Source organism: Armigeres subalbatus, chromosome 3 (genome assembly GCF_024139115.2).
Source record: "Armigeres subalbatus isolate Guangzhou_Male chromosome 3, GZ_Asu_2, whole genome shotgun sequence".
In the NCBI taxonomy this organism is placed as follows: Eukaryota; Metazoa; Arthropoda; class Insecta; order Diptera; family Culicidae; genus Armigeres; species Armigeres subalbatus.
In genome coordinates, this window is record NC_085141.1 from 106,289,591 (window position 1) to 106,313,429 (window position 23,839).

General features: G+C 38.3%; 2 protein-coding genes across 2 annotated transcripts in view; one reads left to right on the forward strand and one right to left on the reverse strand.

The window, feature by feature from the left end:
• Window positions 1-4,355: 4,355 nt before the first annotated feature.
• LOC134227679 (heme oxygenase 1) lies at window positions 4,356-6,343 on the reverse strand. Its single transcript, XM_062709337.1, has 2 exons — window positions 6,096-6,343; window positions 4,356-5,121 (listed from the first exon to the last, which is right to left on the reverse strand). Exons 1-2 carry the CDS (start codon window positions 6,211-6,213, stop codon window positions 4,505-4,507), a joined length of 735 nt encoding a protein of 244 aa, XP_062565321.1. The 5' UTR covers window positions 6,214-6,343; the 3' UTR covers window positions 4,356-4,504.
• A 3,054-nt stretch (window positions 6,344-9,397) lies between these two features.
• Window positions 9,398-23,839, forward strand: part of LOC134227081 (tRNA (cytidine(32)-2'-O)-methyltransferase) — a 34,449-nt gene continuing 20,007 nt past the window's right edge. The window contains exons 1-3 of the mRNA XM_062708327.1: window positions 9,398-9,633; window positions 9,698-10,353; window positions 10,416-10,532. Coding sequence (XP_062564311.1) covers window positions 9,513-9,633; window positions 9,698-10,353; window positions 10,416-10,532 — 894 coding nt within the window. The 5' untranslated portion in view covers window positions 9,398-9,512. The remainder of the gene's footprint in view (window positions 9,634-9,697; window positions 10,354-10,415; window positions 10,533-23,839) is intronic.

The window sequence follows — 23,839 nt, forward strand, 5'->3', positions numbered from 1 at the left end:
AGAAGACTGTCGTCACCAATGCGAATTAATCCGCTGTCCACATCAGGCGCAAAACCCCGACAGTCCTCACCTGCAGACTGACAAGAACGCCGAAATGGAACGAATTGGTAAAATGCGGACCATAGCTGAATTACTTAAATCGGTACGACTGTCTGTAGAAAGGAATGGCCAGGGGTTATTGGCGCCGTTCAATTCAAGAATCGATCCTGTCAGGCAGCTTCTCTTCTGCTGCCAGAAATGAAAAAAGGACTGCATACTACGATGATCCGCCAGACGCACCTGCATGCCGCATTACAAGGAGAAGTCAGGGCATCCTGCTGGGCCTATATATCCACCGTTGTTACAAGCGGCCATGGTATAATGCCCAACGTTCCGGTCGGGAAGATATCAGACCAGGTGTCACCGAACTAAAGAAGGTACACACGTCGTGCAGCATCAGGCGCACGTCGCAGCTGTATTTGGGGCTCTGGGATATGGTCCATACCAATATATTATTGTATTAATAAACATAAAAATGTAAAATAAAAAAAAGTGTTCTGAACTTTCAGGTTTTAAATTTTAGATATATCCACAACAAACCGAAAATTCCAAGAAAAAATAATGTTAGGAAGAAGAAGTAATCTATTCAGGTACCCATGTCTCCATTATATCTAGCAAAATCTACTAGAAATGGTGGTATCTATGTCTAAGAGATGTCTAAGAAGTATCGAAAAAGATTATATCTGTCAAATCCCTATCGGTTCAAACGGTTTTATTCATACGCGCCGTAAACTTGAGGTAGAAACAGGTTTATTTGCATTTGACGAAGACGGATTTGGTCTGACAGGTTCTAGACATCGAAGAAAAATATCTAGGAGACTATTTTTTTTGTCTCAGAGATATCACGGGAGACATCTAGGAGATCTTTCCGAGCGGGCTCCCGTGATATCTCTGAGACAAAAAAAATAGTCTCCTAGATATTTTTCTTCGATGTCTAGAACCTGTCAGACCTCAAATCCGCCTCAAATGCAACAACCGTTTCTACCTCAAGTTTACGGCGAATAAACCGTTTGAACCGATAGGGATTTGACAGATATAATCTTTTCGATACTTCTTAGACATCTCTTAGACATAGATACCACCATTCTAGTAGATTTTTGCTAGATATAATGGAGACATGGGTACCTGAATAGATACTTCTTCTTCCTAACATTATTTTTTTCTTGGAATTTTCGGTTTGTTGACATATCTAAAATTTAAAACCTGGAAAGTTCAGAACACTTTTTTTTATTTTACATTTTTATGTTTATTAATAATAATATATTGGTATGGACCATATCCCAGAGCCCCAAACATGCGCTGCGACGTGCGCCTGATGCTGCACGACGTGTGTATCTTTTTTAGTTCGGTGACACCGGGTCTGATATCTTCCGACCGGAACGTTGGGCATTATACCGGCCGCTTGTAACAACGGGTGGATATATAGGCCCAGCAGGATGCCCGACTTCTCCTTGTAATGCGGCATGCAGGTGCGTCTGGCGGATCATCGTAGTATGCAGTCCTTTTCATTTCTGGCAGCAGAAGAGTGCTGCCCGACAGGATCGATTCTTGAATTGAACGCAGCGCCAATAACCCTGGCCATTCCTTTTACAGACAGTCTACCGATTTAAGTAATTCCCATGGTCCGCATTTTACCCGTTCCATTTCGGCGTTCTTGTCAGTCTGCAGGTGAGTGACTGTCGGGGTTTTGCGTCTTGGATGTGGACAGCGGATTAATTCGCATTGCGACGACAGTCTTCTGCCTCCATCCATGTTATGTAGAGCAATAAGACGGAATAATTGGGCACAATACGGAAAACTGAAACAAATTGAAAAAAAAATAGGAAGAAATGAAATATTGATATTCGCCAGAGAAACTACAAAATTAATTACCTTTTTGTTTGTTCGTAGGCCGGAACTTTTGGCTGCCGGTCCCTTGCTCCTGTACCGCCGTTTCGTGACGGTGCTCACCGGATATCTTAATCCATCCATCGGCTCTATAATCGACAAAATCAAGTCTAAATTCCGACAGCGCCGTATCACTCGCGGTCATTGCGGTACTGGTGTGTTTTATAAATCAATTACTCTCGACATGGACATGGTCAGACAATCCCTTGTTTATTGTTCTAGCCGAAACTTTATTATAAATGTATGTAACCGAGCCGACCGAACCACGTTTGTGCACGAGTGAAAGCAGACTACAAAAGAAAAAGATGGCGTCGAAAACTGTTGCGAAATGCACTAGCGAAATTCTCCCCTTTGGGTGAAATCTATTTAATGTCAAAGTGTTCACTGAGCGAAATATTTTCAAAATCACAGTTGAAATGCATAGTTGAGATTCGAACTAGATGAAACCCATGACACATTCAAAGGGTGTGCGTCCTGATGAGGTAGATTCATGTTCGCTGTTAGATATCCTTCCATGCGGGAGACATCTAGGAGATCTTTCCGAGCGGGTAATTGTGGGGAGAGAAAATGGTAAAAGCATGTGCTGACTGTCGTCTGCTTGGCGTGGCTGCTGCTGTGGTTTTGTTTTTATTTTGTTGCATGGAAGAATGAATGGTAAAAAGAAATGTCAATAATTCCCGTCCCTGGACTAGAATATATCAAAGCGTTCATATTGCTTAAGCGCAGGCTTGTCAAAATTCATCAAACTCGCTTGAGTTAAGGTTCCCCCAAACACACGCGACGCGATTCTATAGCTTGGCGACAGCGATTCTGTCGCCGTTGATATGGAAGCGTAAATAGAGCATTGCCTGCAGCGACCCAACGATAGAATCGCGACGACTAGTTGTCGCCGTCGCTGCGATGAAATCGCTTAGGTCTGGGGGAGCCTTTAGGGAGGAAATTAAATTGGAAACCATCAAACACGTGTGCTGCCGCTCGGTGTTGCAGTTAAAATTTTGCGAGAGACGGAAAGAGACAAATGACACACCGTCGATGGTTGTTAGAAACCACTTTCCTTCGTCCAATAATTATTTTTCTAGCACCTTTAATAAAATTTATTATGCATTCAGCACAATCCGAAAAACCAGCGCTGTAAAGCTAGCAGCACTTATTACTTCTGACAGTTGAAATAATTCTTTTCTGACAACCGTTCTGCATGATTCTAGCATAATATCAGAAAAAATATTCATTGTCATTAAGCCACAGATCATCATTAAGCCTCCAGGATGCTTTGTATGTGACAAAAATCGTGGAGGCTATTTTGATTCGGTTTTGACCACAATAAAAAGAAGAACGACAAATTTGCTCTTGTTTTGCGACGTACAAACTCGGGTTTTATGATGTTCATAGTTGTGAGTTTTGATGCTAATATCTGCTTCTCAAAATCGCTCATTTTGCACTCGGCGAAAAGTTAATAGCAAACCTAAGTTATGAGACACAGACGTATCATCTAATTTCAACGTCTCTGCTTCGAATCCAAAATATATATATACAATAATACAATAAAAAGAAGAACGACAAATTTGCTCTTGTTTTGCGACGTACAAACTCGGGTTTTATGATGTTCATAGTTGTGAGTTTTGATGCTAATATCTGCTTCTCAAAATCGCTCATTTTGCACTCGGCGAAAAGTTAATAGCAAACCTAAGTTATGAGACACAGACGTATCATCTAATTTCAACGTCTCTGCTTCGAATCCAAAATATATATATACAATAATACAATAAAAAGAAGAACGACAAATTTGCTCTTGTTTTGCGACGTACAAACTCGGGTTTTATGATGTTCATAGTTGTGAGTTTTGATGCTAATATCTGCTTCTCAAAATCGCTCATTTTGCACTCGGCGAAAAGTTAATAGCAAACCTAAGTTATGAGACACAGACGTATCATCTAATTTCAACGTCTCTGCTTCGAATCCAAAATATATTCCTTCAAAACGCATGTCATTAACCAATATGCTTAATAAATTATCAAAATCCAATCAGTTCTTGGAAAACGTTTACTAAATGACTGCTATTTTTACAATATTTATTTATTTCGCGGGACACTTTTCAGCGCGGGACAAATGGTGAAAATGCGGGACTGTCCTGCGAAACGCAAGACGTCTGGTCACTTTAATTTTGGGGCGAACATATAGATTTTACGTACACTTAGTGTTCGAGATAAGGCAAAAACAACAATTGGTATATAACATCATGAGTCTCCGAGACTACTATAAGAAGTTCGATTTTAGAGTGAAATGATAGCCTTTCGGTACAACTTTGTTGTACGAGAAAGGCAAAAATGTTCATTCTAAACGCCATGTTATCACTTCTGCAACTAACTGAGTTCTGGCACAGTTCTTGTTTTTTGGGTTTCTTTTAGTTCCAGTTAAATTATGCATCATGATTTAAATACTCAAAGTATTATAAAGTTGTCTTATGGCTTATGCACACAGTTTTTATACATGTACTACTTCTAACGTATTGCAAACAGAACTTAATAAATTGAACATTATCACATATGTATACAATGCAGTTCTCTACATTTTTAAAACATTATTTAAAAATTATTTGTTTCAGAATTATGTAAAAACCAATCAAAATCAAAATATAAAATAAAGATTTTACATTTGCTCGATTCACCCCCTTTACAGTTTTAATGACTTCATTGTTCATTTCGAATACTTTCCTACTTTCTTCTATCATCTGCTTTCTGGTGCCTTCGTCCAAACTATCCCCAAACTGGTCGATAGTTTTCTTCATCTTTTGCTTCAAGTCGTAGATACTATTTCCTTCAAACGTCGTCAAAGATGCGCCTTTTCCACTTCCATTACCAGCAAACGGGTTAAATCTCTTGCTAATGTTTCTTCTTTTCTGCAGAATCTGCCCTCCGGACAATAGTCCCATGTATAGATGGTAGACATACGCCACCAATAGGTTCGGATTTTCTCGTTTGATCTCTTCGAGATGCTTCAGATAATCGCATACCTCCTTCCGGGGCTGATACTTGACCTTCCAGTTGTCGCCCAGATAGAAGTTAAGATCCTCTTCAAACTGTTGCGTTCTGTGGTATTCCTCTGGGAGGAAATCATGCGACACATTTTCCTCCAGGTATTTGAATATTTCGTAGAAGATCAGCAGACCCTCCGCCCATACGGCACTGTCATAAAGAGCTATGGAGAGTTTTAGAAAAATAAATGAATAAATGGATTGATGATTTTTGGCTATTGTAAAAGATCGTTGGTAAATTCAATTTATTTTAGTTGTAAAACTATTTAATGCAACTTATTGAATGAATAAAACTTATTGCGACTGATTTTTGTTCTGAATATTGTTCATATTAGGAAATTGTACCGCTGTAGCCATTAGTTCCTGAATAATCAATCAGACCACTAAACTAAATAATCGATAGGGTAAAAACCCAATAAGTAAATTTAAAATTTATAATCATTTTTAATATCCTTCACAGTAGTTAAAACTTGAAATTCTTATAGACAAAACTTATGTTCAGAAGTAAAAATAATGAGAATAAAGCGACAATTTAGGGAAAGGGTGTGGGGTTGTATGGCGAATGTCCGCGGTTCATACATTTTTTTGAAAATTTCTATGAGCAATTGTCCACTCTGGGGGAGGCTGGTATCGAAAACTGAACAAACCCTGTTCACGTGGTATTGGTATATGGACACATCCTAATCAGAACAGCACAAATAACATCCCAAAACCTGGTCTAGTCTAACAATAACTGTGCATACAGTTTTCATTCACAATAATTCCAAATACAAATAATCTGTACTGGGAGAGGATAATGAGGATCTATTTCAGCACCACGTGGCACCACCTTTTTCTCGTCCTCAAAGATTATCATTCTACCGCATTTCAATCGAATAATTTGGTTTTTAGAGCAAAATTAAAATTTATGATTTTCAAAAATATGAAAAATGTATAAAATTCCGCAGTAATGAAAGCCGGGAAAGGCAATAGAAGTTGTTGTTCAAGAATGAGGAATCTTCTTCTCATTACGGCCGGAGAGTGACCGCTCCAAGCACCAAGAGCTGTCCATTCATAGGACACTGGGATAATATGGGTTCAATCAAATCATCAAAATTTAATAATTATTACGTCCCATCCTCTGGAATTACCCACTTACCAAAAGCCAGCTTCGCATTAACCAATGCATCGCTTACGTTGTGAATGTCACGCGTGGCCAAGCGCATTTCCTTTGTGAATGACACCTTTTTGGAGGTCATTGTCTCCTGATGCGCCATAGGAACAAAAACAATAGTGTATACTACAATTACCGTTATTCTTGACTTCGATTGAAAACAAAAGATCAGCTGAGTCGTTGATGATTGGTGAGTAACTGTGTTTATAGTTTTTGTTTTATACGCCTTTTTTGTCAATAAACCGAGAGCCAGTGGCGCAAACGAACGTTCCGCCGGTCCCAGTCTAAATGAAACGATTCGAAATGTGTACCTTTATTGCCCAATTTATTGAACAAAACTACCCAAAATGAAGATGCAAAACAACTCAAAATTGAATCTTTTTCGTTCAACTTGACAGCAAAGTACACGGGTAGATCAAACAACCCAAATTTTGAGTTGTTTTCGATCTGGCATCTCTTTCATTCCATCCTTTGATGTCAAAAACAGAGAAAGAAAACCACCCAACGATAGCAGTTCGATGGGGGAAGCCAACGCTAGGTTAAAGGGGTTGAACTCAAATTTAGGTTGTTTAAACCTATTTGAACTTAACATTAGGTGGAAACAACTTAATATTTAGGTACTTTTTCACACGGAATCAAACGGAAACTACTCAAATTCGAGTTCAGCCATCCAACTCAAAATTGGCTTCCCCCACCAACGGTCCAAATTTAGTTAAATGAACTTAATTTTGAGTTTTTTGAACTTCATTTTGGGCTGTCTGATCTAACCGTGTAAGATGAGCGAAAGGAGCGAAAACATGGCTGAGTACCCGGTAAAAATCGTTTACTCATTAATGGGTACTTTTTGTCTGCTATCTCTTTCTCTCTGCTGAAAAATTTACCCATTTCGGGAGAATAAGTGGATTTCAAGACAAAATTTTCAAAACGACTTATCTGCTTTTGTAAACAAAGATTCAAACGACGATTTGACGAATCTGATAGCTCTCCCACGCAAACCAACACCATGAATAGGTAGGTGAAGGACTCTGCTACCTTTTGATGGTGTTGGTTTGCGTGGGAGAGCTATCAGATTCGTCAAATCGTCGTTCGAATCTTTGTTTAAGAAAGCAGATAAGTCGTTTTGAAAATTTTGTCTTGATTTACTCATTTAAATGAGTAGATCCACTTATTCTCTCAAAATGGGTAAATTTTTCAGCAGAGGGAAAGAGATAGCAAAGAAAAAGTACCCATTAATGAGTAAACGTGTTTCTCCGTGTAGGTTTTTTGACCGCGCAACACGCGGTCGACGTCACAGCCCTTAACAGCCCATTGAAATCGTGACGTCATGCTCGTTTGGAGACACGTTTGACAGTTCGTTTGGAGACAGAGGATTTATCTTCGCTCATCTATATATTCCACTATCTATACACTCCAAATAATCTAAACGTTGTTTCCACCTGAATTTTCAGGTACATTTTACGTGCACACGTAGCTGCAAATTCTTCAGAAAATTCAGGTGAAACTTACGTGTCCGGTGAATTCTATCCAAAACTCAGGTAGAACTTACCTGATTTTCACGTAGAATGAGAATTCTATCAAAAAATCTACGTACTTTTTCAGGTGGAAACAACGTGCAGATTTTTTTGGGTGTAGTAGAATCTATAGATGCTATAGGTTCCATAGATGAGCGGAGACACGTTCCGTTTTTTTACAGTGTACCACACCAATGTAACGTCACACGCTCCATTGCTTGGATTGCGATTGTGACGTCATGCTCGTTTGGCTACACTAACTGACAGTTCGTTTGGCTACACTCGCCTTCGCCTCAGCTCGTCTATGGAATCTATAGTGTCTATAGTAGAATCTATACAGATGAGCGAAAGCCTGGTTGGGTTCGTTTTTTCGACCGTGTACTTGGGGCATGACATCACACCCTTAAACATTATTATTGAACTCTTGACGTCATGCTCATTTGTAGACACGTTTGAGAGCTCGTTAGGAGACAGAGGATTTATCTTCGCTTATTTTAATTGGTATTACACTAGCTATTCTCAAAATTGAGTTTTCAGCAAGTACTCAATTTTGAGTTACTTTGAAAAAACTTTTGTTGACTGTTTTGTACTTTTTGTTAAAGACATTAAATGAAAAGTACTAAAAAACGCGTTTTCCATCGTAGCCAAATTCAAGCGAAAAGTTTACAGTAATTTGTTTCGTATGTTTTTATCAAAACCCAGAAATATCCACATGTTTGAACACTCATTTTATTTTACGGGAAACCAGCGAAATTTCGCTAAATACAGCAAGGCATTCAGTAAAACATTTAAGTCCCAAACGCAATACAACGGAACGGCGATGGAAACGGAACATTTGACAGTTAGCCCATATATTTTCTGTCAAATTTGCCGTTTCCGTCGCCTCTCCGTTGTATTGCGTTTGGGGCTTTAGGGTCTGTCTCATTTGAAGAATTAAACTGAAATTAAACTTAAAAGTGGCATTTCAGGGTCTGTCTCATTTGGAGAATTAAACTGAAATTAAACTTAAAAGTGACATTTCAATAATTATCAAATAACCCTGCTCGCAGAGCAAGATTACTTTTGACAGATATCGAATCATTTTTGCATCGATGTCTTATTGGAATTGCTGGGTAGCACCAGCCATTCTTATGACTGGGTTATTTGCTAATTTTCGAACTGTCACTTTTAAGTTTAATTCTCCAAATGAGACAGAGCCTCAATAATTATCAAATACTGCTCGCAGAGCAAGAGTACTTTTGACAGATATCGAATCATTTTGCATCGATGTCTTATTGGAATTGCTGGGTAGCACCAGCCATTCTTATGATCGGATTATTTGCTAATTTTTGAACTGTCACTTTTAAGTTTAATTCTCCAAATGAGACAGAGCCTTAGAACTGAATTTTCAGCAAAAATCCTGACCTCGTAGTGACAGAAAATACCCAAAATTGGAGTTCAAAACACTTACTATGAGCACAGACAAACAGACTTAGCACATTGAACATTCACTCATAAAATGCATTGTCCTATAAACACTAACGACTTCTGTTGTTTTCACTATGCTGGGCTAATCACGAACCAGATGGCGGTAGTGAGCAAACGTCAAACTCGATGCGCGCCTATTGTTTAAAAAGTAACTTTTACTCAAATTTGGGTTATTGTCTCAAAAGTACGACTTAGAGTGAAAACAACACACTTTTGGGTAGTTTTGGGTTTCAGTGTATAGCTCATCGAGTAGGGACCAGTCGAAATGAAATCAATAAATTACTTCCTTTTTCGTATCATTGCTTTTGTTTTGTTCTCTTGAATCGTAAATAATCAAAATCGAGCTGAGAGAAGTGGACCGTAGTGTGCATGCTGTAGGCAAAAATCAATACTTTGTGGCAAACATAATTCAACCTGTTTTACAATGGGAAAAACTAGCAAGGATAAGCGGGATATCTACTACCGATTGGCTAAAGAAGAAGGATGGCGTGCCAGAAGTGCCTTCAAGCTGATCCACATTGACGAAGTTTTTAACATTTTTCAAGGTTTGATTCTCATTTTTGGCTCATTTTTATCCTTCATCAATTTGATATTTTGTCCACTTTGTAGGCGTGACCAGAGCCGTGGATCTATGTGCTGCTCCGGGCAGCTGGAGTCAGGTGCTTTCGAAAAAACTTTATGAAAACCGCGACAAGGAAGCCGAAGACGTCAAGATCATTGCCGTTGATCTACAAGCCATGGCACCGTTGGCTGGCGTTACCCAGTTGCAGGGCGATATTACCAAACTCAGCACGGCGAATGCAATTATTGAACAGTTTGGAAATGGACAGAAAGCCCAGCTGGTAATTTGCGACGGGGCTCCCGATGTGACCGGTCTCCACGACATCGATGAATACATTCAATCCCAGCTGCTGCTGGCCGCGCTCAACATCACAACGCACGTTCTGGCCGAGGGTGGTACATTCATTGCGAAAATTTTCCGCGGAAAAGACACCACATTGCTCTACTCGCAGCTGCGGATTTTCTTTGAAAAAGTTTCGATCGCCAAACCGGCCAGTTCCCGCAATTCAAGCATTGAAGCTTTCGTGGTTTGTCAGAGCTATAAGCCACCGGAGGGCTATATTCCGCAAATGATTAATCCCATGCTGGACGACGTTCAGAAGATTGCCAGCGAGACTGAATCCGAAGTGAATCGGTCCATTATACCTTTTATTGTGTGTGGAGATTTGCGTGGATATGATTCGGATATGTCGTATAGCTTGAATGTAAGTTTCAATTTTGGTTTTACCATAGGGATAGGGATAATTGATTTATTTTTTATTTTAAGCTTGATCCAGAGAAAGATTATGAGTATCGAGACGTTGTCCAGAAGCCGTTGGCCCCAGCATACAGCGAGGTGCTGGAGCGTATGAAGACAACTTCGTTGAAGCACGGTAGCATCAAGGTAGAGTATGATAAGAAAAAAGATTAATTGGACTTTAAATAACAGTTCTGGCGAATTCCATGCTTTGAAATTCAACTTTGAAATATATTAATATCAGATATCACTTTCCGATATTTTAAAAATAATCCCATTAAAAAAAACAGGTGGCTGCACAGATTTTTCCTCTGGTTGAAATGAACCATGTAGGAATTACAATGATTTTAACTTAAACTATAGAAGATTACAACGATTTTTGTCTAACATTGGAAATTATTTTATTGGACAATTGTTGCAGTGTCTCAATATCAGAAGAAGTTCATTGATACCATACCAGGGAGGCAACTAGGCTCGTTCCTATTTAGAAATATGTGGCATGGACTATGTTACTTCCCTTGGTGGATCCTTGATCTATGCTTCAGTTTAATCTACCCTACCCAATTAACAAAACGTGGTACATATTGTGGGAATGCTCAGTTTCTAGTAGCAACAATAGGGATCATAAGAAAATCATTTTCAAACAATTTATGTTAGAAATACGATGTTTGGGGGTCATTCATACAAAACCTGCTTTAACTTGTTTCCAAACCGTTATTCGAATATTGTGTCTTCAGAAATAAAGATGTTCCAATTCATATTCTCTCTAACATTGCAGAGCACAATCACTGGTTTTGTAAATCTGCGTAAATTTTTAATCCATGCCGCCCTTTATGGTGGATAGATTATTGATGTATTCTTTTAAAAATGAAACCCAATTAATATCATTCAACTCTTCTGAAGACACCATGCCTCTAAAATGTAGTTTTCATCTAATATTTAATCTCGTACTTGCGTAGCCAATACTTGAAAGTATCCTGGAAAATAACGGTTTCTGAATTCCGTCCTTTTTCTTTTCACACGGCCAGGCCAACTACGCGTGCTCGAACATATAGCACTGCATCTGTAGCACTTTAAAACATAATTTTATTGCACTGCACATTAGTTTCGACCGCGGTCACTGCACTAATTCTATTGTTCTATTTTTGTGCGAATCACCGCACAAAAGTAGAGCGCAGAAACCAATCGCACTGGAAGACGGTCGAAACGAGACTCCCATGCCTCTAAAATGTAGTTTTCAGGTCAAAAACTCAAAAACGCACGCCCCTAGCCAAGGTCACGGGGGTTGGTTGACGGCAATGAAGACAATATTATTCATCTGTGTATCATTTCACATTTGGAGTAGAGGGTCTTGTTTCCCGGACTATAAAAAATCCCGGGATCCGGGATTAAATTTTTCGTTATCCCGGGATATCCCGGGATCCCGGGATAAAAATAAAAATACTTGCAAATTTCAATTTCATATATTTACTAGTCGACCCGGCAGACGTTGTCCTGCATAGTAGGCGAAAACGCGTGGTGAACTGCCCATGCGAAATTTCCATACGAATCTTAATTTTAGTTTTTCACGATTTACTCAACCAAACTCGTGAATTTCGCATGAGCAAATATGATATAAACCCGTCGGAAACGATAACAAACGTAACCGCTGAAGAAATGAAGAAAATCTATCCAGCCGTTTTCGAGTTATGCTGATACGAACACAGACCATTTCATTTTTATTATATAGAAGATTACATTTTTAAGAGTGGTAAAATATGTATCAGGTCAATTTACTAACGACTCGCCCCTTGTCTACTCGCTTGCAATCCGGTGGGTGGCACGACGCCATGTTTTTGCAGCCATGTTTTTTTTTTGTTTTTGCATATTTATGCATATTTCAACAGCTCAATGTAAAATTCATGATAGTATGTGCTTTGTTTACTAACATCACATATGATTCTCTTTGGGATACAAAACTGTCGGTGGGATACGGTCGCGCAATGTTGGCTGTAAAACAAACCTACTGTGTGAGATCGGGATGCCACCGGGCTGCTTGTAATACGGTTTAATAAATATTAAGGCGTTGATGCTTGAATCCGACAATAAATAATTCTTATTAGTTATTTCAGAATTGAAATCAGAGAACACCTGCTCGCTCAACCGGTGATTGGTAGATTTTCAAACAATTCTGTATAAGATCCTACCAAAACCTGTATAAGAACTGGGCATATGCGAAAACGCTAGATTCTTTTATAAATATTATATGAACCTTACAATTTCGCAAGGTTTTCTTACAATTTTTGTTTGTAATCTTATATTGTATAAGAATCTAACAATGTTGCATATGCCCAGTTCTTATACAGGTTTTGGTAAGTTCTATACAGAAGTGTATGAAAATCTAACAGTGGCTGGTTGGGTATATCAATCAAAGTGGTTTTAATGGACTTCAATGCCATGAAAACCTTCTCCAGACTCGATAATAGTTCATCAGTTACTTCAAACAGAGCATGCTCCTTATTGATGAAATTATTCAAGCTACGACGCATTTCTCTGTTTTTGGTCCATAGCTTACAACTCTTCTATGGAGATGAAGCCTTGTTTCCGTCAGATTCAGAAAATGATGTGTGGATCGGAACTTAAACAAACTTAATCAGCTGGTGACGAGAAGCGATCGAAAGCCCAGCAGAATTCGAAAATTACCTTTCTTTACTTTGAAGCCATCTCATCTCTTGATGTCTCGAAGCTCATCTACTCGTTTTAGAATTGCATCGTGCAAATTCGAAGTGAAAGGGTTTTGCTGTCTATTCAGTTCAGATAGCAAAAAGTCTAGTCAAGAACATTACGTCACGACCCTTCAGCGCCTCCGATATCACTCCAACAGGGTGGGGAGCGTCGAATATCGATTGAACCAGATCCAGATAATTTTTGATTATGTACGTACTTTTATTCTTATGGAGCGATTTCACAGCTCACTAGTTTTCAGAACATCCTGAACGAGTTGAAGTTGTTCCCTAAACCGGTTTTCATCCTTCCTCTAGAATTCGAACAATGTTTCGGATTCGTTTGAAAGTTTCTCCAAAATCGGTTTTATATAATCTGAATTAAATTCAACAATTGGTTAAGAAAATCAATATAATATAAGTTCAGATATTACCAAATGAGAACGAATTGAGTTCGTCATCTGATTTTTCACTACCATTGATGTCGTTGAAACAATCGTCGTCATCATTATCTGAACATTCCGACATAAACGTCTTGGACTTGGGGACTTCGATGAAGAACGTCATTAATAGCGAGGTGCGACAACTTGGGACAACTTCGGCTTTACGGATCGTTTCCGGCGGAGAAGATAAAGCAATCCGTGGAACAGCTGTTAACGAGTTGTGACATTGAACACAATTTCGTAGCCGCAGTTGATCGCACATCGGATGGCGCTTCGATTATTGTGAAATCTGGAAAGCTGATTCCTTATTTTCATCAGCTGTATGTTCGCTCCAAAAACAAAATAGTCAGAAGGCTAGGAGACCTATATTGTTACTCATCACTCTCTCGCCGAATTGAGAAGATATCTGTTTTTTTTTTTTTTTATTGCTTGTTTGTGTATGTTTGTATGTATGGGTGTGCATAAGACATGCGGGAAAATAAAAGCCGATGGGCTAACAAACTAGAATCGGTGCAATTATGCAGAACATACATTCATTAATTTATCTTAAATATTTTTGTTATCATGTATTTTTTATTTTCGGGAAATCCCGGGATTTGCATGAAAAATCCCGGGATCCGGGATGCATTACATCCCGGGATATCCCGGGATTTTTGTCCCGGGATTTCCCGAACAAGACCCTCTAATTTGGAGCACTTCAGTGCGCCTCTAACGATTCACAGTGGATCGGGTGCTTTGCAGACTGAGCCCCTGATCGTATGTCCCGACATACTTATCAGGTATAGCTCTTTACATGGAGGATCCGGTAGGGCTCATTAGCACTCTCCAAGTGGTCGGGAAATTAACCAATTTCTCGTCAACTGTAAGTAGCGAAGCCAACGCGTGGCCACAGGTAGGATAGGTTGTAATATAGATTGAAATTGAGAAGTCATGAATAACAACAGATCATTCTTATATTTTAGTATATTTTAGAGACATTCAAATTTCAGAATGTTTTCAATTGGGAGTAGAGAACTATTTAGACTTATCAGGATTTGCATCAGGTTGGAAAATTCAAAATAGTAATGTCAATTTACATCATAGCAAATCAGATATCAACCAAGAAAAAACCGTAGGAATAAAAAAAATAGAAATGAAAAAATGAATGAAATAATATTATTGAACATTTTAGATTTAGATATTGAGATAGGATCAGGGTTTGCAGAAATCGCTTTCAATAGATAACGAACAACGATAAAAGAGAGGCAAAACCTTTTTCGAATCATAACAAGCCATGAAAACAAAACTATCGCACTTGTATACAAGTTGGAAAAAACCTGATTCGGATAGTTCAATCAAAGTTAATTGCCTATTTCCGGGACTTGGACATTAATTTACAATGTTGTGAAAACTCATATGTGAATATGTACGTTATGTGGAAGATATTGATTATGTATTGAAGGTAACCAGTTTCCCTTTGATGGGACTCGAACCCATGACCCTACAGTACGCTAGACTGGTGCTTTAACCAACTAAGCTACGAAGGACCTCCGTCGCCCTTCGCAACCTAGCGGCTACTGAACGAGCTCGACTCGAGATTCCCAAATTGGACGTATAGTCAAATCACTCGCAATCCATTTCTCAAGCCCAGAACAAATAATATTCAAATTCATTGAATGAAAATAGCCGATAATAATTAATTATCATATTCAAATTCACTCCAACAATATTCATTCATCGCAATACTGATCATTGTTCACTGAACCCAAAAAGGTTTTCATTCGTCATTCTCTTTCTATATAGTCATTTTCGAATGAACTCTCTATTTCAGCCGGTAGCAAAGCTTCGCTATTCGTTTACCACGTCAACCCGTCATCACGTTACGATGTCACAAACTGCGGTGCATTCGACAAAAAAAAATCATCTCCTATGTAGGGTAACCGTACCCTTAGTGGAGGTAGCACCAATAGTGGAGGTAGTGGGGTTTTTTATGAGATTAATCATAATTGTACACTTTACGAGAGTTTCAGTTGATGCGCCGTGCTTTAAATATCCTGTCAAATACAACTTATCCTACAATTTCGCTTGAAAAACTATTGAAAACAATGATTTTCCTTAACAAAATTGACTCCCTTGCACCTATAGTGGTGCAACTGTACCAATAGTGGCGAGTCTCATGAGAAATCACTGGATAAAATTATTTTTTACCGCCACTAAAGGAACAGTGTACCCATAGTGGTGCAAGCAATATTTGGTAATTGTTGATGTTAAATGACATCTATCTCATTTTTGTTAGCAAATTTATTAGCTTATCTATTGACTAAGGTATTAAATCTGTAAATTTCCCATAATTATCAATTTTTGAAAAATATTTTCTTTTGTGGATCTACTAATACCTCCACTATTGGTACCGTTACCTTATATTTTCATAGAAATCGCATACCGGCGCACCGCGCCGAACGTTCACTCAAAGCAGGCAGCAAAAAAACAAAGCAGCTGATTGTCAAGTGCAAAACAAAACAATTCAAGTCGCTCGGTAACCTGACGAAGCGGAAACTTTAAGCTGGAAAATTATTAATTACAGTTAATTCATAGTTCTGAATGTGTACGAAATGTAATTCTTCACGCAGGGTGTCGACTACCTGGAAAAACCTGGAAAGTCAGGGAAAGTCAGGGAATTCCAATTTGGACCTGGAATGTCAGGGAAAGTCAGGGAATTTTGATTGAAGTCAGGGAAAAAACCACAAAACCCAATGTTAAAAATTTATAGCGATTTTTTTTTATTTCGGGCAGTATACTACACACTTAAGACAATGAAACGCTGAACCATTTTAATTCATTTAAAAAGGATCAATAAAAGTACCGAAACTTCGGATCAGAATTAATTTAACGTTTTAGCTGGTAATCAGACTGCATAGCCGATAAACAAAACAATACTCCGAGGCAGTTGCAGTCGACAACCACTTTCACTATCAAGCTTTAACTCTTTTTTTTGTGTGACCGTTGACAGTCTCTAGATTAAAAGTTTACTCCGGCCCATTCCATGTACCCTTGTTTGTTTTTATTAATCTCTAAGCAATAACACAGGTTCCAAATCCATGTTGTTCAAATGATCACTGTTGAGGCCTGATATAAATAGATTGCGTGGTTTTGTGTCAGAGTCGTTTTTGATTTTTTTTTTTTGCAGTTTCCTCATCTAAAGTTCAAATACTTAATCATCCATCGCGAGAGTCTTAATAAAATTATATTAATGTGCTTATGATATTGGAAGAAATGGATTTATCTTGATAAATTTAAATTGCTGATTAGTATACTAACAATATATCATATTTCCTTTTGATGAAAATTCAGCGCCCAATTTTTTGAAAATTATCTAGTCTAAGCAATCTAAACTGAATCAAATGGCTGAAATTTGCCATAGTTCAGAACCGATCCACAAATAATCATCAATAATGTTTAACCTACAATAAAAAACTAGATATTCAAAGGCTTATTGAAATAAAACGCCGAATATCATCTTTGTGTACCTTTGACAACACTCCACAGCATCGGCATCATCCCCAAACAAGATTTTGTAGGGAATGTTTTAAAAACATTTTGTGAACTTTCATTTGATGATGGGCTTTTAAGGTCATTGGTCGATCCTCACGTCCTTAGGTACTAGTCATGTAGAGAGAATGACAGTGGATTAAAGCATCATATAAACTACCTCATGTACGTAGGTGGCGATGGTCTCAATAAAACGTTTTCTCGATACTCCATAACCATAGTCGGACGCAAGAATGTTTCAGTTTTACATTCGCTCCTTCTGATGTTTATAAAACAATTTTATCAGGAAATAGTCTGGTAGATCTTTGAGAATTTTGTCCAGAAATTACTCCAGTGAAAATGCTTTAGGATATCTTGTGAAAATAATTATTCCAGAAAATTTTCTAAATTACTTCAGAATTCTCACTGAAACATAAAGAAAAATCCTAGTGGATTTCCAAGAGCTCGCTCAATAGTTTAATCCTGGAGCTCCTTGGTGGATGTTTAATAGATATTTTTTTTTCAAAGCTCCGCTCCATAAACTTGCTAGATTGTATGGTGTTATTCAAATTTGAATTGAAATGTCTTCGTGGAGGTATTCATATGAAAAATATACCAAGGAATCTTCAAACATGTTTCCACGAGTTCTTCAAAAAACTCCATTAGATGTTCCTTATAAAGTTTCATTGCTTGTTGTACTTGTCTGACATCTAGTTGATAGTAGTTGAACTTTTTATAAATAAAACAATCCTGGAATGTCAAGACAATCGATTCACTTTTGGCAAACAACTAAAATTCGATAAAATATATTGAGTAGGTGTAGCACTCCTTAGCATATGAGACTAGTTATGGCACTTCTTCACAAACATGACCTTTTTTATATTTTTCCATGGAACCATTGGCAAAGGCCACAATCGACAAATATTAAACGAATTGAGTGTATTCAGACCACCATATTTATAGTATTACATGGCTAGAATGTTTTTCTAGGCTGTAAGTGCTGCATGGATTTATGTGATCTGGTGGGGATTGTATTCTTGATTATCTGTAAAATTGCAGCGTTCGTGATTATTTTTAGAAGTCCATTAACTCCACAGAGAGTGAATAAGAATTCTTACTTCGTAAGTACAGAGAGTGAATAAGAATTCTTACTTCGTAAGTATTCTTGAGACCCAATGGAGGTTTCTCGTGTCTACAGAAATACCTAACCCGTAAGTTTTTTTTAACGGAATTAGAAGGATTTCTAGAAGCTCCCACGATAGTTAAAAAGTTGTTCAAAAGTCGTGTCAAAAGCGTCGTGTCAGTAGTCTTGGAGGTCTATAGCGACTCCAGAAAGTCCGTGAGAATTTGGAGTAAATTTTGGATAGATGTGAATTATGAAAACTTTTCAGGGGTTCTGGACATTTACTTTGTGAACGACCAGAATTTCTTACGAAATTCTACATATCCTTAATGTTCTGCTACTAGAAGTCATAAGTAACTCAGGAACTCATATGGATAGGAATCAAACATGCAGAGATTTTCATGTGCTTCTAGGAATAGAAAAAAAAACATTTTTCATACCTGGAACTTTTTGAGAAATGGTCTGGAAAGTCAGGGAAAGTCAGGGAATTTCATTCTCAAATTTGAGTCGACACCCTGACGGGAAGTAATATGTAAGTTTTCTATTTAATTAAAAACTGATACTTTTCACTTTTCACATTCCCAGAAAACGACAAACGTATCTAGCCCACCGTAGTCTACCGTGTTTTAAAAGCTATCACTTCGAATTGTGCAAAAAGCGTGATAAAAGTGCAAACTCGCGTTGTATCGCCTCGGTGTCTTCGATGCAGTAATTCCTTGATTCATTATGGAGGAGTGCGCTGAAGACGCCGAGGTAATCCGACACTATTGTATTCATTTATCGCACTTTTTAGTGGTATGCACACTACACGGTTAGATGACTTTACCCATTAATGGGTAAAGTCATCTAACGGTGTATTGTGATGGTCAAGTTTTGGATGAGAAACACAATATTATTGGCTCAACTCATGATGCATACGACTCCTACAAACACAGTTCTCGAATTCCTCTCGGGTGCCCATGACACTCAATATTATGTGAAACGAGCAGAAGAACAGAGAAATAGTTATAGTATTAAAACCTTTTTATTTTGAATTAATAAAATCGGTTTGTTTATTTTAAGCATACAATGACAGTGATTGCGAAATAAATGAACTCATTTTTTGATTTATGCTATAACGAATTCAATGCGTTAGGAAATTAAAAATAATTAACGATGGTAAATTGAGTCAGCCATGCTTTCTCGCTGGATTTGCATAGCGTAAAACTTGCTAATGCGTCGAATAGAGCTGAGGCATGACAGTTTCGATCAGCGGTTCGTTGAGCTTGACAAGAAGAATATTTCTCAGGTTTTCTTCTCCGAGGCCTGCACGACGATCTGTCATCACTACTGGCAGCGCGCTGAAGGCCCTTTCTACCGAAATCTGGTTTGAGGGAACAGCCAGGACCACGGAAGCTACGGTGTATAACTCGGGATGTGTATCCCGTCTGTTGACCCAGTGCTTCCATACATCGTAGCCGTGATTTTGCCTCGGTTCTACTTCAAGCGCTTTGAGTTGCTGGAGAAAGCGTGACCCACTGGTTTCACCAGAAACAGGGGCATCGCATATCCCGAACATGTCAATGAGGAATGAATCGAAGTCGTCCTCTTGGGTTGAAGATGAAGTGTCCAAACGTAATTTGGCAGATTCTCGGAAGGAAATAATCCTGTTATATGTTTCAACGATGTAGCCCTGGAAAAGTGAATACAATAGTTAATCCATATACCCAAGTAACATTTTGAGTTTTATCATACTCTATTAGCAGTTTTGGAGAGCAAATTTTCAAAACTAGTAATAAAACTAAAATCTACATGACAACCTCTTGATGACCGCTACAAGATTATGATATGACTAAGTGGACCACTCTTGAGATCGTCTTCAAAACAAGTTCAAGGTTTCTCATAAGAGTTCCATAAAACCACTGTCAAAAAAGGGAATTTCTTTTCCGTGGAGCTTTTTGTTATTGTTTTGAAGAAAAGAATAATCGTAGAAATGGAAGAAATAAAAAACAACATCACGGACATGGATGAAAAATAATGTTCAATTATTGGAAATTGGATGCCCAGAATTCGTTCGCGTGCATGCAATTTTTTCTGCGCATTCGAATTTCTGGTGAAAACAGGTAAGAAAATCAGTTTAATCAAGTGCGCCGTCGTAATACTGTGATTTACGGCCAATTAATTAGTGTAAATAATAAATCGATATGCTGCCATTTGTTCTGGTGGCATTCCGATTTGCAAGGAAACATATCTCGTGCCTCAAATTTTGAAAATCATCTTGAAATGCAGCGATTACTACTAATGACAATGCATTTTGTAAAAGATTTACGCCGATACAAAATTATTTTTTTCTACCAGCATGGCTGCTACTACACTGTGGGCAATTTTGACGGCCAAAATAACATTTTGCATAACTTTCAAATACATTAAGTATTTTGCTGGAAGTTGCTACAATCTGTTCCTTACGATCCGTTCTTCTTCACGATGCTTATATATTCAATTGGAACTTGGCTGTTTTTTCAATTTGTGGTCAGTTAGCATATCCACAGTTATGCATATTTCATACTATTGAAAGTTTTTGTATATCGAATCTTGGTCATTACACCATTCGTTGTGTATTCGCATTTATACCATTTTAATTTACCGAAAGTAAAAGGATATAGTTTGCTTGATTTTTATTGTCTGTTCCATTTTCAGAAGTGGAATTTGACCAATTAACAACAAAATTTTAAATATGTGAATGCCCAGTTCGGAAATTTCAGGTGTTTATTGTTTTATTTGTTCAAATGTTTGGGGAACATGGATCATAAACTGATCTGTTTTTAGCCATTCAGTTGACCATAGTTCACGAAGTTCAACATAAACATTGTGTTCTTGTACAATACCATTATAAACCTATTTAAAACTACTAAGTTTTATTTAGGTTTTGCGTAAGACAAGGCTTAGACCAATATATTCTGCTTTATGACAGTTTTCAAAATTGGTTTTATTAGAGTCCTCAAGATAATCATAAGGTCTCTAATAAGCTCATAAAGAATTGATATTTGTGGTTTTATTGAACGTTTTATTACGATTTTGAAGATAGCTACAAGTCTTCCAATGAAACTAATCTCGCGGCATTGAACAAAGCAGTGATAAAGCCGTTAAAAAACTTAAATAAATCTATGAAGTCTTGTAATTGTTACTTGGGTAATGCCCTTACTGTCAAATAGGAACTTTTTTGTGTGTTGTTTATTGAGTAGTGAGAAAATCAGTGTGTCTTTGAGTTTTTGAACTAGAAATACACACAAATATGGGGCAGGGGTGAGAACATAATCCAATAAATTTATAACATAGTTACCTGAATGTGTTCTTTTTCTTCGGGGTTGAATAGTTTTGATCCCATGTAATTCAATCGTGGGTCCAAATACAAAGCCATCTTAAGGACATAGTTGGAAGAGTACCTTCATGGCAGCCAATATGGCACCGGACCTTCCACGGGCCAACCCCACACCTCCCGCACTCCTCTCCCACCAACATTCGAATGCATCGAACAGCATCGAACAAAAGTTTAATATTCAAATTACTAACCTGTTCACAGCATATTTCCTTACTTCCCGTGATAATGAACATGTTTCTTCAATGAATCCTATGTATTCCGGCTCGAATTGTAGCATAAATCAGCAGTTTCGTGCCAATTTAATAGCCGTTCGCGATTTGGTGGGTTCATCACTGCACTTCACTTCTCAAGTTTTTACTCACTGCCCCGCACATGAGCAGCCCGAAATGTTGATAGAATGCAAATTAAACACCACTTTTTGAAATCAGTCACTTATTTGAACCGAAAACTTAGTATAAACTGCTAGTTTTGCCCGAAAAAAACGACTAAAAACTGATCGCGGAGCGAATGTAAACACCGCGGTGCACCGGCACCGACAGCAGCAAACTAATAAGTAGGGTGGTTCAAAAAATAATTTTGCTTCGCCACGCTCAGCTGATTATGATTTATAATTTGGGTGTCATCCAATGGTTTGGGCTGGTTTGAATAGAGGCTTACCGTGCGCTGGTCGTTTCAGGTTTGTATGACAGTTGATATGGCGAGGTTGAATTTAACATTATTCTGATTCTGGCTCTCCGTCATTGGGCGATGGCGAGGGGGGAGACCATATGACTGGATGAAATATTTAAGAGCTTCAACTCCATAGACAATCCATATTGAATGGTCGTTCCAATAGTTGGGAGTCGATTTTAATCGAGGTTGCGATTCTTTCGCATGATAATTAGGCTTCTCAGAAGGCATCAGTGAAACGTGCAATTCAACAAAATACCCAGAATTTGTCTGTGATATCTATCGCACCAGGGGCAGATACTTCTAGTCTAGTCTAGTCTACACTATCGTACCAGGGGCAGATACTTCATACAAAAAGTGTGACATAAGGGTGAGTGGAGTATAAAATGCTATATTTGCGTTACGTAATCAATGGATCTTTCCTGCGGTGCGGTTTTCGTTCACTGAAGTCTCTGGAATGTTGCTTTCAGCTATGTGAGTTGTCTTTTCGCCAGCGTTTGGAGGGGAGGCTCCGTAGCCAGTGTAATAAAAGGTTTAGTTTCCCATACTAGTTTTCATACAAACTTGAACCGGCTTGCGCTCAACCAGTTTTTGTTCAAATCGGTTTTTTGAGGACACTCGGAGCATGGGACGGAATCGAGTGAGCGTGGTGGTGCTGGGTCGTTTTTTGAACCACCCTACTAATATTCTTTGTTTTTTTTTATAAATACGACACCAATACTACTACAGTATATGAAAGTTTTTATTGTACCAATACTATCAAAGCTTTGTTTTGGTACTCAACCCACCTTCACCTTAAAGGCCCTTGACTGCCGAAGCTTTTCCAAACGACTAGTCAACGCATCTTTTAAAGGAGCAGATAATGGATTATCCTTCAGCTTTGATACTTCCATTATGGCCAGTAGCCATTGCAGATAAAAATCTGGCAATGACACGTGCCGCTCCTGCATGTTCTTCGTGCAGATATAGAGTGGTTTGTAAGCTTCCACGTAGTTTTGAATGAACTGCCACGCTTCACCAAGATCTGAATCAAATAAAAAAGAAAGGCAAAAAGATGATTACTAATGAAAATTAAAAAAAAACTAAAGTCTATTACCCAGTTCGGGAAACTGCTGCGCCAATTGCTTAAAGAAATGCTCGTTCTGCAGAAAACTATCGTTCATTTCGTAAATGCCGCACCATGGACCCCATACTGGAGGACGCGATACTTGCGCAGTGTCGAAGCTAAGTGTATATTTGACGTGTTTGCACTTTTTGGCGATCTCCGTAACAATCTTGACTGACGCATTCGATTTGTTAATCACGTCCAGAATTGCCAACTGGATTCTGCAACAAATTCGTGCGCTTCGTGGTCAGCCCGCTCCATTTCGTCAATGTTCTCTGAGTCACAGGCAAGCAGCTCGAATTCCTGTTTGAGGAGGCGCACTGCTGCCAACATGTTTGCTCCGTTGTCACATGTCACGGAAAATATTTGCCCCACAACAACTCCGTAGCTGAGAACGACTTCCATTATCTTCGTTTTTAGGAACTTGGCGGTTTGTCGTTCACGTACTTCGAGCATATCTGAATGAAAAAAAATGTTAAGTTGTTTTTTGGTCGATGAATATATCTTTTGCCACTTACCCAGGGTTCGAATGCATACGACATCGTCG

Bases quoted from the DNA above. Each gene is read 5' to 3' on its own strand.
- LOC134227679 (XM_062709337.1), bottom strand. From the start codon at position 6,213: ATGGCGCATCAGGAGACAATGACCTCCAAAAAGGTGTCATTCACAAAG. The intron at 5,122-6,095 runs GTAAGTGGGTAA...AACTCTCCATAG, and splicing joins TAATGCGAAGCTGGCTTTTG to CTCTTTATGACAGTGCCGTA.